Source organism: Uloborus diversus, chromosome 8, assembly GCF_026930045.1.
Source record: "Uloborus diversus isolate 005 chromosome 8, Udiv.v.3.1, whole genome shotgun sequence".
NCBI classification, from domain to species: domain Eukaryota; kingdom Metazoa; phylum Arthropoda; class Arachnida; order Araneae; family Uloboridae; genus Uloborus; species Uloborus diversus.
The window spans coordinates 53631646-53645690 of record NC_072738.1 but is presented as its reverse complement, the minus strand read 5'-3'; the positions used below and the strand labels follow the sequence as shown (position 1 = coordinate 53645690).

General features: G+C 31.9%; 1 protein-coding gene across 1 annotated transcript; it reads left to right on the top strand.

Annotated features, from left to right (window-relative positions):
* The first annotated feature begins 1449 nt into the window (after positions 1-1449).
* LOC129228371 (transcription elongation factor B polypeptide 3-like) lies at positions 1450-5791 on the top strand. Its single transcript, XM_054863049.1, has one exon. The coding sequence runs from the start codon at positions 1610-1612 to the stop codon at positions 3770-3772; it is 2163 nt and encodes a 720-aa protein (XP_054719024.1). The 5' UTR covers positions 1450-1609; the 3' UTR covers positions 3773-5791.
* The last annotated feature ends 8254 nt before the right edge of the window (positions 5792-14045 follow it).

Genomic DNA, 14045 nt, shown 5'->3' with positions numbered 1-14045 from the left:
TCATTCTTACATTCTGTAAATAAAACGGTTGGCCTACAAAACAACAAAAACTGCAAAAGCATACAAACATCGTCATCATCTAAAAATGAGTCACCTAACTCCATGCTTCGTCACTTGCCAAAGGGGGGTTAAAGCTCTTAGATAACTGCGGAAATTAATTCTTCATCCGACCGCATCAGGAAGAGTAAACAAATTACAGGACATTTGGCGAAGTATTTCGCTCGCCAAATTCTCGCCAAGGAAATTTTCATCCCAGCCGTGCGGGTGGTCTGGTCAAATCTCACTTGTAATGATCGTCGCTGTCAACGGAATGAGGCAGTTTTTCCTCATTACATGCGGAATATGAATCTACCAAAGAATATTTCGCCATATTATCAACTCTTTCAGTGCATAAACATCTTCCTGTCGTCGATGTTTGTTCTGCGGTTGAAAAACGACCTGAATAAGTGTTGAACCTGTGTTCTGTTTTGGTTGGGATCATCCCCGTCTTCCCTTTCCAAAATGAAAGGGACACCAGCTGTAGTAGCGAAAGGCTTAGCAATATTTGGGTCAAGTTCAGGATTCCCGTGTTGATTTCTCTAATCGTATGGTAATTTGTGATTCAGGAACGAAAATGGTGAGTTCCTACCCTTGTAATATTCTCAAAACGGGAAGGTTATTTCCTCTTAATCGTTCTTTACGAAACCTGCACGTGTGGAATTAAGAGTCGCTGTAGTGCTTTGAATTATTTATTTAAATGCCTAAGACTTCTCCTATTGAAATTTGTAGAATAAGCGCTAGAATGGTGTATCTTATTCAATGAACATTTAAGGCTTATCTTTCAAGGAACATTTTTTTATTTTGTGAAGTTCTTCACAACATTGATTATTACTATTTATTTATATCGAATCTGAAAACGATACTTAAATCTTTTTGTTATTTTTCATGAACCATTGAATTTGCAAGTTGTAGGATTTAAGAGTATCTACATATTTGAATTTATTTGGCTCTATAATTTTGTGCTTTTAATCTTGTTATAGATTCAAGTTTTTGCCATTGATCTATTGTTGTGAACTTAAAAACTGTTTTATAATGCATGATTTAAGTTGTAGATCCCACTTAATGTTTAACATGATCAGAAACTTAAAAAATTTCTGACAAAAGTATATGTATGCTATCACTTAAGGAAATGAGCGTAGTTTATTTGTTTTAAACTTAAATCTATTTACTTAAACAGCAATTCTATTGCTCATTTTTTTTCTGATAGTGCTTTGCATTTTAAATTCTTATTGTTAAATTGTGTATTTTAGAAAGATTAATAATGTTGTGTGCACATTTCAATTTGCAACTAGTGCATTCATGTTCATAAGAAGTTGATTTGTGTTTTGTGTTGTTAATTACAAATATTATTTGTTCTTCTATTTATATTTCTCTGAAATCCACAAGAATTTAGGATTCACAGGTTTGGAATGAAACTGTTAAACTTCCCTATCCTCATTTGAATATGTGCCAAATAATTTTGTTTGGACATTGACCAATAATTTGAAGATATTTCACCTAGAAAGCATTATATACATTTATTTGCTCTATACATAACGGAAAAAGTAATTGATGTTATCATACTAAAAAGATGGCATCTAAACTTAAGGATTATATTGTTTACTACAAAAAGAAATTGGAACGAAATACGGATGAAGATATAATTCTAAATTCAATTCATAAACTTGCAAAGATCCATATGACATGTGAACTGCTCCAAGAAACTGGCGTTGGTAAAGCGATTCGAAACTGCTCCAAGAAATCAGGAAAAATTGGTGATAAAGCAAGAATTTTATATCAAAAATGGAAAAGTATCATTGCTGAAAGCCTACGGACCTCTACGAAAGTACCAGCTGTGAAATCTGATAATAAAAAAGATCATTCTAGCAAAGACAGAACTAAAATACATTATAAAGCATCTGGACTAGAAGTTGACTCGTTTGGCTGTGATAGCTCTAAAAAAACTTCTAATAATTTTGTTTCAGTAAATGATAACAGTTCTCACTTAAACGAGAAATATGTTATAGATCTGAGTGAGGATTCATCACATGAAGAATCTGATGGCGTTTCTAAATGTATTGATAACCATCCTCTGTATAGCATCAGTTTAGATAATAGTACCAACCACCCTGAACTAAGTGCTGGAAGCCAAAGTAATTCTTCAAAGAAGGGATACATGGAAAAATTGAAACACACTGTCCATAGCCAAAAATCTATTTCTCACACTTCATCAAATAAATATAAATCAGAATATATTTCTGAAAAATCAAGCTGTGATACTTCCAAATCCAAGAAAATAAAAACTGACGACATGCAATTGACTACTCAAGAGTGCAAGTCATATAAAATTGGTGATTCTAAAACTTTCAGAACAACAAAGGACATGGATCAAGATAAAATCCTTAGACTATCTTCCAAGCCATGCAAGTTAAAAAGAACTAAGGAAGAAAATAAACAGGAGTTCAAATCTGAAAAAAGTAAGAATTCTGTTGATTCAAAGAAAAAAACATCCAAGTCTAAACATATTAGTTCAAACATTTCAGCAAATAAGCTTTATGATGAAGACAAATCAAAATTAAAGTTGAACCTTAAAGTAACGGAAGAATTTACATCATCTGAAGTCAGCTTTGAAGATTGTTTGGGCTTTAATGATATGATATCCATTCCAAAGAAAAAGACTTGTTCAAAGTCTATGAAAAAGAAAAAGTTTGATGTTGGACATAAAATCAATTACAGCAGCTCTCTAGTCAGTTTTGAAGATTGTTTAGGATTAAATGACATCATTTCTGCTCCAAAGAAAAAGATTTGTTCTAAATCCAGGAAAAAGAAAGAGTTTGTTGATGAATCTGAAATGAATTGTGATGACTCTCGAGTAGCAAATAAAAACCCACGGATGATCGAGACAGTTCCTGTAGTTGTTGATATTGCTAATACACCAAACTATCGATCATTTGTGCATAAAAGCCCAGAATTTCCCGTGGAGAAAAAGAAAGTTTTAACTAATGAAGATGCTATTAGATTTATCTCGTCAAAGAAAGAGAAAACTGCTGTATACTCTGGAAGAAGACACAGTAACATAACAAAAGTGCCAACATTATTCAATGCTTGTCTTGAAGTACTCGCCAATAATATTGATGCAATTGAATGTTTCGGGGGGACCCCGTACTTTTTGGTTAAACCTCTGTTGGAGCGTTGCACTCCTGCTCAACTTTTAAACATTGAAAATTTTAATCCACATTTTCTTGATGAAACTCAAGACTTATGGGAGATGCACTGCAATAGAGATTTTCGAAATATGAAGCCAGATGAAAGTGAAACATGGAGAGATATGTATTTGCGTGCAATAGACGAAAGAGAAAAGCGATTGAAAAGTATTACTGCAAATATATCTGCTTCAATGTCAAAATCTGCTCCTTCGGTACGTAAAGCCAAGCTTGCATACATGGATTCAGCGGTAAAACCTCCTAGAGATGTTGCTCGTAGGCAAGCCAGGCATGGTACTGCTTTACCAGTGAAAAAACTGGTAAAAGTAAGTCCTCCATCCAAGTTCGCTCCAAGGCTTACTGATCCAGCTATAAATGTTGGTACGTCTACTAGCACTGCTCCAGCTATAAATGCTGGTGCGTCTACTAGCACTGCTCCAACTGTAAATACTGATGCTTCTACTATTGAAGTTATAACTTTAAAAAAATCTAAAGTTGCTCCTTTGATGGCAAAGACATTAAAAACTTTAAAGCAATGTTTCAGACGCTAGTAAATTTCAATTTGCACAAAAGACTTTCATTCTTTATAAGTGCATAGAAAATAAACATTATACAATTTGTTCCAGATATTTTTAAAGAATAATGCTTCAAAAAAAAAAAAAAAAAAAAACTGATAACTTATAAAAATGTTATACAAAAGTGAAACTGCTTGATTATTTTGACTAGGAAATATGCGCTTCTGTTGGAAAAAGAAGGGAAAATAAAGACTGATAAAATTGATAAGTTAAAAGTATTTTGATTGGTGTTTGTACTCTTTAGTATTAAAATTAATGTGATTTTTACCCAGTACTTCATTATGCATGGGGCTGAAAAAAATTTCTTGAAGTACTTTTATCTGCATTGTGTTTAAATTTTTAATTATGACTATTATACATTGACAAATGTTTTAAAATATTATTTCTAGCTCACTAAGCAGGGATTGAAATTAAAAGTGGTTCACAGGTCCGTAACCACAAAAACACCCATCAAACCAACAGAATATAGATTTTATTGGTCCGTTCCAACCTTCGTTCCAAAAATTTTAAATAGTAATTTTTTTTAACTGTTAACTTTTGAGAAAATGTTTCAACCTTTATTTAAAGATACATTAATGCATTTCTACACATCGTTTCTGCCATCCTATTGCCTTCATCCCCAAACTACAGAAATAAGACTATTCACTGAATTCCTTTTAACTAGTATTGGTGAATGGAAAAATGCCCATTTCCTTCTCTTAGATATAGCTTAAACATGTCTGAAAATTGACTCATTTTGTCATAAATATGACAAACAATTAATATCAATTTTCTTTTACATCCCCCCCCTTTCCCCCTTCAATTTGCCATTACAGTAGAAGACTGTTATAACGCACACCTTTGGGACCAGAGTTTTATCTATAGGGTGAGTATTAAAGCACTAATTATACAATTAGTCATTCACAAATAAATATGCTTCAGAATTAAAAGAAATTGAGTTATCCTGCAGTTCTGTGACTTCAAAGCTTTCATAACAGCTGCATTTTCAAGAACCATATCTGATATTTCCTTTTTACTGTGAATATTAATTTTTATTTAAAAGCTTTGAATTAAGGTGGAAAGATGAAACACTGTTTCAAAATTTAATTTGCTGAACAGTTTTATATTTGCAAGGCAAAACAAAGGAATTTTCTAAACTTCAAAACCTATTGTTTACTTTTGAAAGGTTGTGCCATTTATAGAGAATAGTGTTATATAGATCAGCGTTATAAAGGTATTCTACTGTATTTAAAACCAGAATGCAAGATTAGACCACTACTGAACGTGCTTACAGTAAAACCTGACTACAACAATACTGTTGGGACCAAAAAAAAATATCGTAATAAATAATGTTATCATTATATTGTTTCATTATTCATGCTGACATTTTTGTAGGGCCAAAAAACAATATTGTTATAGACAGGTTATCGTTATAGACGGGTTTCACTGTACGCATCAGTGACATTTTGTGCTTACCGAACCACTGGACCAGTGACTAATTTTTATAAATTTCTACCCCTGCTCAGTATGATACACATGCTGTATTAAAACTACAAATGGCTTAAAAAGAACTATTAAATGCAATGTTTTGACATACTCTATGTTTGAAAATAATTGAATTTTGAATTATCATTTCCATTTTGATAACTCTGAGTAATTGTCTTGTCTTGACTTCAAACAACGTATTTATCATTAATTAAATGCCTAGTGTGTGTAAACGTGATAAAAAATCAATTAAGTTTTAACATTTTATGCATGCAAAAATCTTTTTTCTATGATATAATAGGAGAATAATTATGAAACTCTCTTTAAAAATAACTCTCTTTTTCTCTTCATGAATCTTATCAACTCTTAAAACATTATAAAGCATACATTTTCTAAAGTGACTTTTTCATGCGTGAATATTTTGTGCATGCTGCCAGTAGTTTTGTCAAACATGTTAATATTTATGCAAATAAATATTTATTTATCAGCTGATTTAAATTTTATTTCGTATTTTTCATGCAATAAAAAAGTTCAGTCTTTTAAGATAAGTAATCTCTAAGTGAATGTTTATTGTTTTTTCTGTGAATTGCTTGTTTTCATTGTCTTAAAATATTAATATTCCATAAAATTACTCAAATAAAAACTTTTCATAAATAAATTCATTTATTTTTAGTTTTGCCTTGTTTATTGGAGTTATGTTAGTTACTGTGTATATTCATATATTTAGTTATTGCATGAACTTTTGTTTGCCTGAATACTAATTCCTAATTTTTTAAAATGAGAGTGACTTAATGATTTCTGCAATAATGTTTTTTTTTCCAAGCAAAACTACAAATGCAAAATTATTATTCAATAAGATATAGTTTTATATGATCTCCTTTCAATGAAGTTGGAAGATAATTTGATGAAACTTCGTATACCTTTAAAATTCTGCAACATTCATCAAAATTTGATTTGAATATAAATTCAAGAAATCATACATATGAAAAAGGTATTCTGATGTAATATTTTTTTTTGACTAGGTTAACCTGTCATGACAGACTAATCTTTTCTACTGGCAAAGAAGGTGACATGTCTACTTCTTTGCTAGTAGTGCCCCACACTTACACTTTTGGAAGGGAGAAAGTTTTGATTTACTGAATGAAACTCTAAATTTCACCAAAAGATGAAATATGAGCAGAGCATGCCTATGTACCATCTAATGAGTAGAGACATTAACTGTCATTTAAAAAATGTAGTTTTAGCACTCTAAATTTGCCAAATCAACAGGCAAAATTAGCCGTACGAAATATTTTGGGAGATCACAATGATTTTCCATTGGGGAGCCCTTTTTCTTTGGTGTTGTTTTATTGACAACTTTCATGTCATTTGGGTCAGCATTGACAATTAAAAAAAAATTCTGCTGTATAATTATCTGTTGTCTGGTTGGTTTGAAGTCCGGAGAGTTGGGTCACATTGGTCTGCTTTTTTGGTTGTATTATTTTTCTCATCAAAAAATAAAGAACTTACTCTTTTTTTCACCATAGGGTTTTAATTACTTAGTTCAGTCATTCTTGGAGGATTTTTTTCTTCTTCTCAATGTTCTGATTATGAACTGTTTTATACGGTGCCCACTAGGAGGGAGAATAATTTGAGACAGTTTTTGATTGGTTGGTTATATTGAGTTTTATGGCGCAAGAACTTTGATAGGCTATACTGCGCCAAGATAGTTTTTGATCCCGTAACGTGTACAAATCTGTAATGACTTTAATGATGAAGATTATCTGATATACTATAACTAATTTATGTTCCTTTATGTTTAGCATGAAAAAACAAATTTAAAGATCAGAATAACATATTAAAATATTAAATTGAACAACTTCTACTTTTGCACTATTTATACCAAAACCACATGCATTTTTTCAAGAATCAGCACAACTTAAGTCTTCATCAACTTCACTGTTGCTGTCACTAAAATTTTACTTTTTCTAATTCTTCTAAAGGTTTTTGTTTTTTGTGGGTTTTCTAAAGGTGACAACCAATGAACACTGGGTTCTTGGTCTTAAGTGCTTGATCTTAAAAAATGCTCTCACATTTTTTATCTGAATGACAAATATAAAGAAACTGCAAAAAATTATGAACTGAAAGAACTTGTTTTAAGAGAAGAGTTCAATTTTTTATTCCATTCTTCATTCAAACTGTTTACAAAATAACAGACTTATGAAAATTACTCGTCACCGACAAAATAGCAATAAAATTTGTTTCTGAAATGAAATTTGTTCAATATAACTACCAGCTGATTCTGTTTTATTATTTGTAGGAGTATAGGTGTATTTGGTCATAAATTAAGGAATATATATTTTAGTAGTATTAAAATAATAGATCCCCGACTGCCCCACCTATTGCCTCATCGAAACATTATTCAGGGAAAAATTATTTTTTAAATTTCTTAAAAGGAGTTTATTTGTAAAGATTTCAAATATGGAGTGTTATGTGTAACAGGGATTTTTCTTTGTGCACTTCCTATTGAAAATTAGCCCCAAAAGCAGAATACTTTACGATGTTCTGCAACATAAAATCATTTGACCAAAATTGTTCTGCAAGTACTTCAAGCATTGTATGCAAAAAACCGTGACATTTTCCACAAATTGGGTACCAAAAATCAAAATAGTTTCGTATAGCAGTTTTTTTTTTTTTTTAATTTTTTTACTGGACTGTTGCTATTTATTTCTGTGGAAATGAGATATTTCCGGATGACTAATTAAAGAACACTGAATTTGGAAAATTATTTGATCATGAAAAATATAAAATTTAAAAAAAGTTTAACAAGGTGTCAAACCTAAACCGATTGAGATTCTCCAAAAAGTTTATATGCTTTCTAAAACATGCATAGAAAGAGCAAAGATACAAAACTTTATAAAAATCCGAACCTAAGTGTCAAACCACATTTTTTTGGTTAATTTTACATGGCATGAAGGAGCAATTTAAATAATGTTACTAAATAAAGAAATTACTGAAATAGTAAATAAGTCGAGTTCGGGCTGCACATAATAAAACACTTCAAAACTTTCTAAATAATTGAAATATTTTCTGGATGCAAAGGGACTGAAATCTCAAACAAGACACGCCATTTCCGGCGATGGACGTGTTTCAATGTTGGCATGTTTCCAAAACATATGTGTATGGCAGAAATTGCAGTGGATGAATATCAATTGGGAAAGTCCTACAAAGGACTTATCGAATTCAACATCACAAGCTTTCCACCAAATTATCGTAGTTTGCGAGAATTTTAGATTTTCTTTTAATTTTAAGAAATCTGCAGAATTTATGCAAAATTCTATCTTGAGTTGGAAGATATTTGTAGAAAATCTGCATTTTTCTTCAGGTTTTTGGCACCACAGTTTTTGCAGATTTTCAGCACCGCCGTTGCTGCAGATTCTCTGCAGAAATTTCACCGAAATCTGTAGAATTTCTGCAGAAAATTTGTCTAAATTTTCCTCTCACATTTGAGCAGAATTGTTCTGCAGCTCAGGCATCTGTTCTGCGACATATGTCGCAAATTTAGTAGTATTCTGCTTTGGGGAAAATAATTATATTTTTATATGTGGTAGATTTCTCATTTAAGCAGTCTGCTCTGTTATTTGCGAGTAGTTTTTATTGCTATTTTATTTTTTAGAAAGGAAAAAGAAAATCTCGATAAGCATAAACTAATATTTTAAAATTTATGTTTATTCAAACTTTATTTGAGCATTCATTATACAAGGTTAACATAAATGAATATCCCATTTTTAAAATTTATATTTCATAAAGTATAATACTTAGCACTATAAATGATGCATAAAGATAAACTGAAAGTTTTTTTTCACTCACAAATGTGTGTGCCTTTCGTGATGTGACACACATCTATAACATACGTGTAAAGAGTGCTTCACAGTCCATTTTTTGTAATTCTGCACATTTGCAATTTTTCTGTTCTTGCAATGTTGTAGGCAAAGATGGTGTGTCAATAGTCTTTGATAAAACCTCATAAAAAAAATCACATAGAGTTAGATGTGGGTCTCTGACTTGCCAACGCATAGAGGATTTTTTATCATCACCTGCCCAGCCAATCCAGCTTTGCGGAACGTCGGTGACACTGAAGTGAAAGGGGGTAAAAACACCCCCAAAGGTCCTCATTTTAACATTGTTGCCAATCCTAATACAGTAAGTACACGTGTAAGGACTGTTGTGACCAAAAAACCCCTTCCAGAAGGAATTTCTGGCTTCTCTAGTGCGGAAGATGCACGCTTAAGTAGTTACTAAAAAAAACTTTGACAGTTTATATTTTTATGTATCATTTGTAGTGGTAAGTGTAATAGCTTATGAAATATACATTTTTAAAACTGGGATTTCCTTTTATGCTAACCCTGTATATTTGATTGTCTCAAAAAATACAGGTAAATTTTTAAAACAATGAATAAGTTTTTGAAAAATGCAGATTGTACTTGAACTGTTGTAAAAAAATAACTTAGTATAATTTCATCGAGTACTCTTCCTCTTTTATTTTTCAGTTTTATTAATTTCAGATGGTCATAACTTAAAATGAGTACATAATTAGATTCAAGCGTATAAAATGTACAAGTAATTAGAATAATATACTTATTGTGAGAGCAAAAAGTGGATTTTTTCATTATGTGGGGTAGGAAGTATAGTCCAATGTATCGCAAAAAAAAAAAAAAAAAAAAAAAAAATTGGAGCAATTTATTCCTTGTTCTTGGTTCTGAAAAAAGTTATAATAATTTTGTTTGTCAGAAAATCCAAACAAAGTTTAAATGGTTAGGTAATAATAATTTTTAAAAAAGACTCTCTTTATGACACATTAAATTTAAATATATAATTTTTAAAATAACCGTTTTTTAAAATTAAATTTTCAGATTTCTGAAAATTACTTCACAATGTTTGTTGGAATAAAAATTCAGTACCACTGTAGGATTTGAAGAACCACTAGGGCTTACTATTGATTTTAAAATAAAATTAAAAACACGAGTGTTAAAATACTTGACACTAGTCCAACATGCCCTCAAGCCAACCATTATTGAATCCACATATTTGAGCCATTAATCTTCCCACCCATACTGAGAATGAGATCCGAAAGAGGAGCAATAGGGACAAGGCTTGGACTTCTCATAAACAAATAAAAATAGAAACTAATGGAAAATAAAAATATATAGTATATATAACAAAAGAGAGCTAAATCCTGATGAAAATCAACCCATGAACACACCTTTTACTGTTCACGGAAGGGAAGGAAATATTTGAGCTAATGGTGTTTGGTTAGCAATGTGACTGGCATTATCAAGCAAATTTAGTCATTTTTCAGGAGATCTGCAAGAGGGACTGAAGTTATGTGGCGGAACTTTGGTAGCCAATAAATTTTGCTAGTAGGAACCACATAGGCTGAGTACCATGACAGTGTTTATGAGGGTTCAGAAAAAATGCCTATATTTCAAATTTTAGTTTTTTTCTTATTTCTGAATCTTGACAACTTTTTTTTAAAGTTTAGGTGGAGAAAGAACTGTATTGGTGGGAAAAGTATCGATTATTTTTGCTGTAAAGCTGTAATACAAACTAACGTTTGAAAAATGGTCAAATTCACCCTGGTTGACAGAACATGAAATTGCAAGACAGGAAACATTAAGTTGAGGTGAAAACATAGCATCTTAGAGATTAACTTACAGTAAACTCCTGATTATCCGCGAGTCAATCGACAATCAAGAACACATCTTTTCGTAGCAAAAAGCAAATACCAATGGTTGGCTTTTTTGGTTGAAAAATTGTAAATTTAACTCTTTTTTTTTCTTTTTATTTATTTGTTTAATTTATTTATTGTCCTTTCTTCATCGTACATACACTTGTTCTGTATTGATGTTAAGTTCAGTTTTGTAAAAATACAAAGCATTTTTACTGCATGTATTTTCACTGTTTATAGGAAAGATATTATGCATAAATACAGCAAAGTTTTTGAGAAAGAACAATTTTTTCCTTATGAGTCCCTCATTTTACCCTTTTTACGGTTTATCTGCAATTTTCAATACCTGTGGCATGTGTACTACTCAATTCTGTGGATGATCGGGAGTTTACTGTAGTTTCAAAAATAGCAGTAGTGGAACAAAGTGGAAAACTTACTCACCTATGAATGCACTAGTGGTGCTATGGCATGCATGTGTGATCACACAGGGCCCCATTTTTCTAGGGGCCTCACAGCACATTCTAAAAATTTGAAGCTGTCTGCAGTGCTATATAGAAGCGTCCCGCAAACTCGTATTGCACAGGGCCTGCAAGAGATAGCATCACCATTGCATAAGTGCATCTTTTTTTATTCTTCAAAGATATAAGGTTTATTTTTCATAGAACAGAACCTTTAATGTCACTACAAACTAATGGAGTCATATTAGGCACAATTCTCAAGAATGTTAGATGTAGACATTTTTCTCTGCAGCATGGTCACTCTTCATTCATCAGCAAAGCCCAGGTCCAAGGAGAAGAAATTCTTTCATTTGTATCTCGGCTTTTCTGATTAGGAGTTCGATAAAAGCCCAAATCACTGTGAAAAACTATTCTCTCCAGCACTTAACAACTTGCTCCACCGAGCTTCAGTTATTATTGGGTGCACAAGATTATTCCTACAACATGTTTTCATCACACATTACTTGGTTCAGTATTGGAAATCATAAAAGGACTGCTTTTGCAACATGCTGACATAACTCATGCTACATCACTTGCAGGGCCTGATTAATACAAGGTCCAGCAGGTCTGTGGTTCTGGTCACTGCAATTCTAGGCACACAAAAAGTGGAGTAAACTTCTTTTTATCTTCCTGTTTTTTTGAAACAATTACTTTGAAAATGAGCAGATTTTCTCCAAATTTTCCAAGATCTGGGCACCACTTTGATTTGATCACTTACTTTACTGTTCAAAAGGCAAAGGGTTCCTTTGTCATCATCAAACATGATTTTTCCCTGTCACATTGTCTAATATCCGTTTTGAGTCCACTTCTCCTTTCTTTTATCACTTTTTTTCTCATCACTCCTTTCTTTTTTCTTAGAGTGACCTTCAAAGAGTTATTTTTTTTCTCTTGGGTCATACTAATTGAAAAAAAGCCAAACCTATAAAAACAATTTAAACATTACTCAAAAGGAAAAAAGCAACATACATTTGGGAGCAGATGAAGTAAGCAAACATATTTCGCAAAGAAATAAAATCTTCACTGCATGCAAGACTTGGATCATCAAGGAAAAATAAAAGTTATGGTAAAAGCTCTTTAAAAGCTTCTTATATTTTTTAAATCACAAAACTAATTTTAGAAAGGGACTTTTTTTTTTCAAAAACATGAACATTTTGAAGTAATAAAAAAGTATAGCATAAAGGCAGGGCCATTGAAAAACAAAGAAATTGCAGAACATGATTAAATCAAGATTTACAAAAAGGAATCAAAAGCACAAAATGAATGATATGATTCCTGTTGTAACCATAGGGTTATGAGACATTAGGAACAGCTTTCATTTGCTAATTTTAACCCTTTAAAAGACTATTATGGGACATATATGTCCCCCAAGTTCAACTTAAATTTATAAATTGTTGCAAATTAATAATTTGTAAGTTTTTTGTCTAAAGCATGCAAATCTTAATATTAGCAAAAGAAAAGTTATTGTTCATTTATTTATTTTTTAAGAACACTGCACATTTCATTATTCTATTTCAGGGCTTATGGCCCTCAAAGGATGGTTAGAACTCTTTTATGTTCATTAGGAATTGAAAAATGGACAGAATTTGCTTACCTAGGTCCAGAGTCTGTTATGTTTCTATCTATTTAATTTAAAACCAAATAATAATTTTTTTATGCAATCTGATTGAAAGATGTCACATTTTTCATTGAACTTGAAAAATTAAAATATTTTTCCAGTGAAAGCGATAGCATGCTTTTAATGAACAATTCTAGGAACGACATCCCCTCCCATAATCTTTATGCATATAGTAAACCTCTTTATTCTTCAATTCTTCACAAGCATTTTATGTTGCTATCTTTTCATTCTTTTCAAAATGATAAAATGTGTAATGCTTCAAGACATGATGTTACAGGGTTCAGTCATAAATCAGGCAGAAAATGTTATGGATCTGGGTGTCTTTATAAATCAGGACTTCAAGTTTAGTCAACAGTGCAGTATTGCTAGTAACAAAGCCAACAAAATGCTTGGGTTCATCAATAGATCTATTTCAAACAAATCTAAGAAAGTTCTTCTGCCTTTATATAGGAGTTTAGTAAGACCTCATTTGGAGTATGCTGTGCAGTTCTGGTCGCCTTATCTGAAGAAAGATATTTTTGTATTGGAAAGGGTTCAAAGAAGGGTAACTAAATTAGTAAGGGGACTCTCAGATTTAGATTATGATACCAGACTTAATAGGCTTAACATGTATAGCCTAGAGCAAAGGAGAGTCAGAGGGGACATGATTCAGTTATTTAAATTTATCAAAATGAAAGATGTAAATGGATTAAATTTTTGCGGGGAAAGCAGGACAAGGGGTCATTGTTTTAAGCTATTTAAATCTCAGGCTAACTTGGAAATCAGGAAAAACTATTACTTTAGCCGGGTCGTGGGCACTTGGAATAGCTTACCGGAAGAGGCGGTAATGAGCAAGGGAGTGGATAGCTTTAAGAGGGCCATTGATCTTCATTGGGGACTAATTAATTGACTAGGACCAGCCTAGCTGGGCCCAGAGCCTGTTGCTGGTCGTCACATTTGTATTGTATTGTATTGTATTGTATAGTA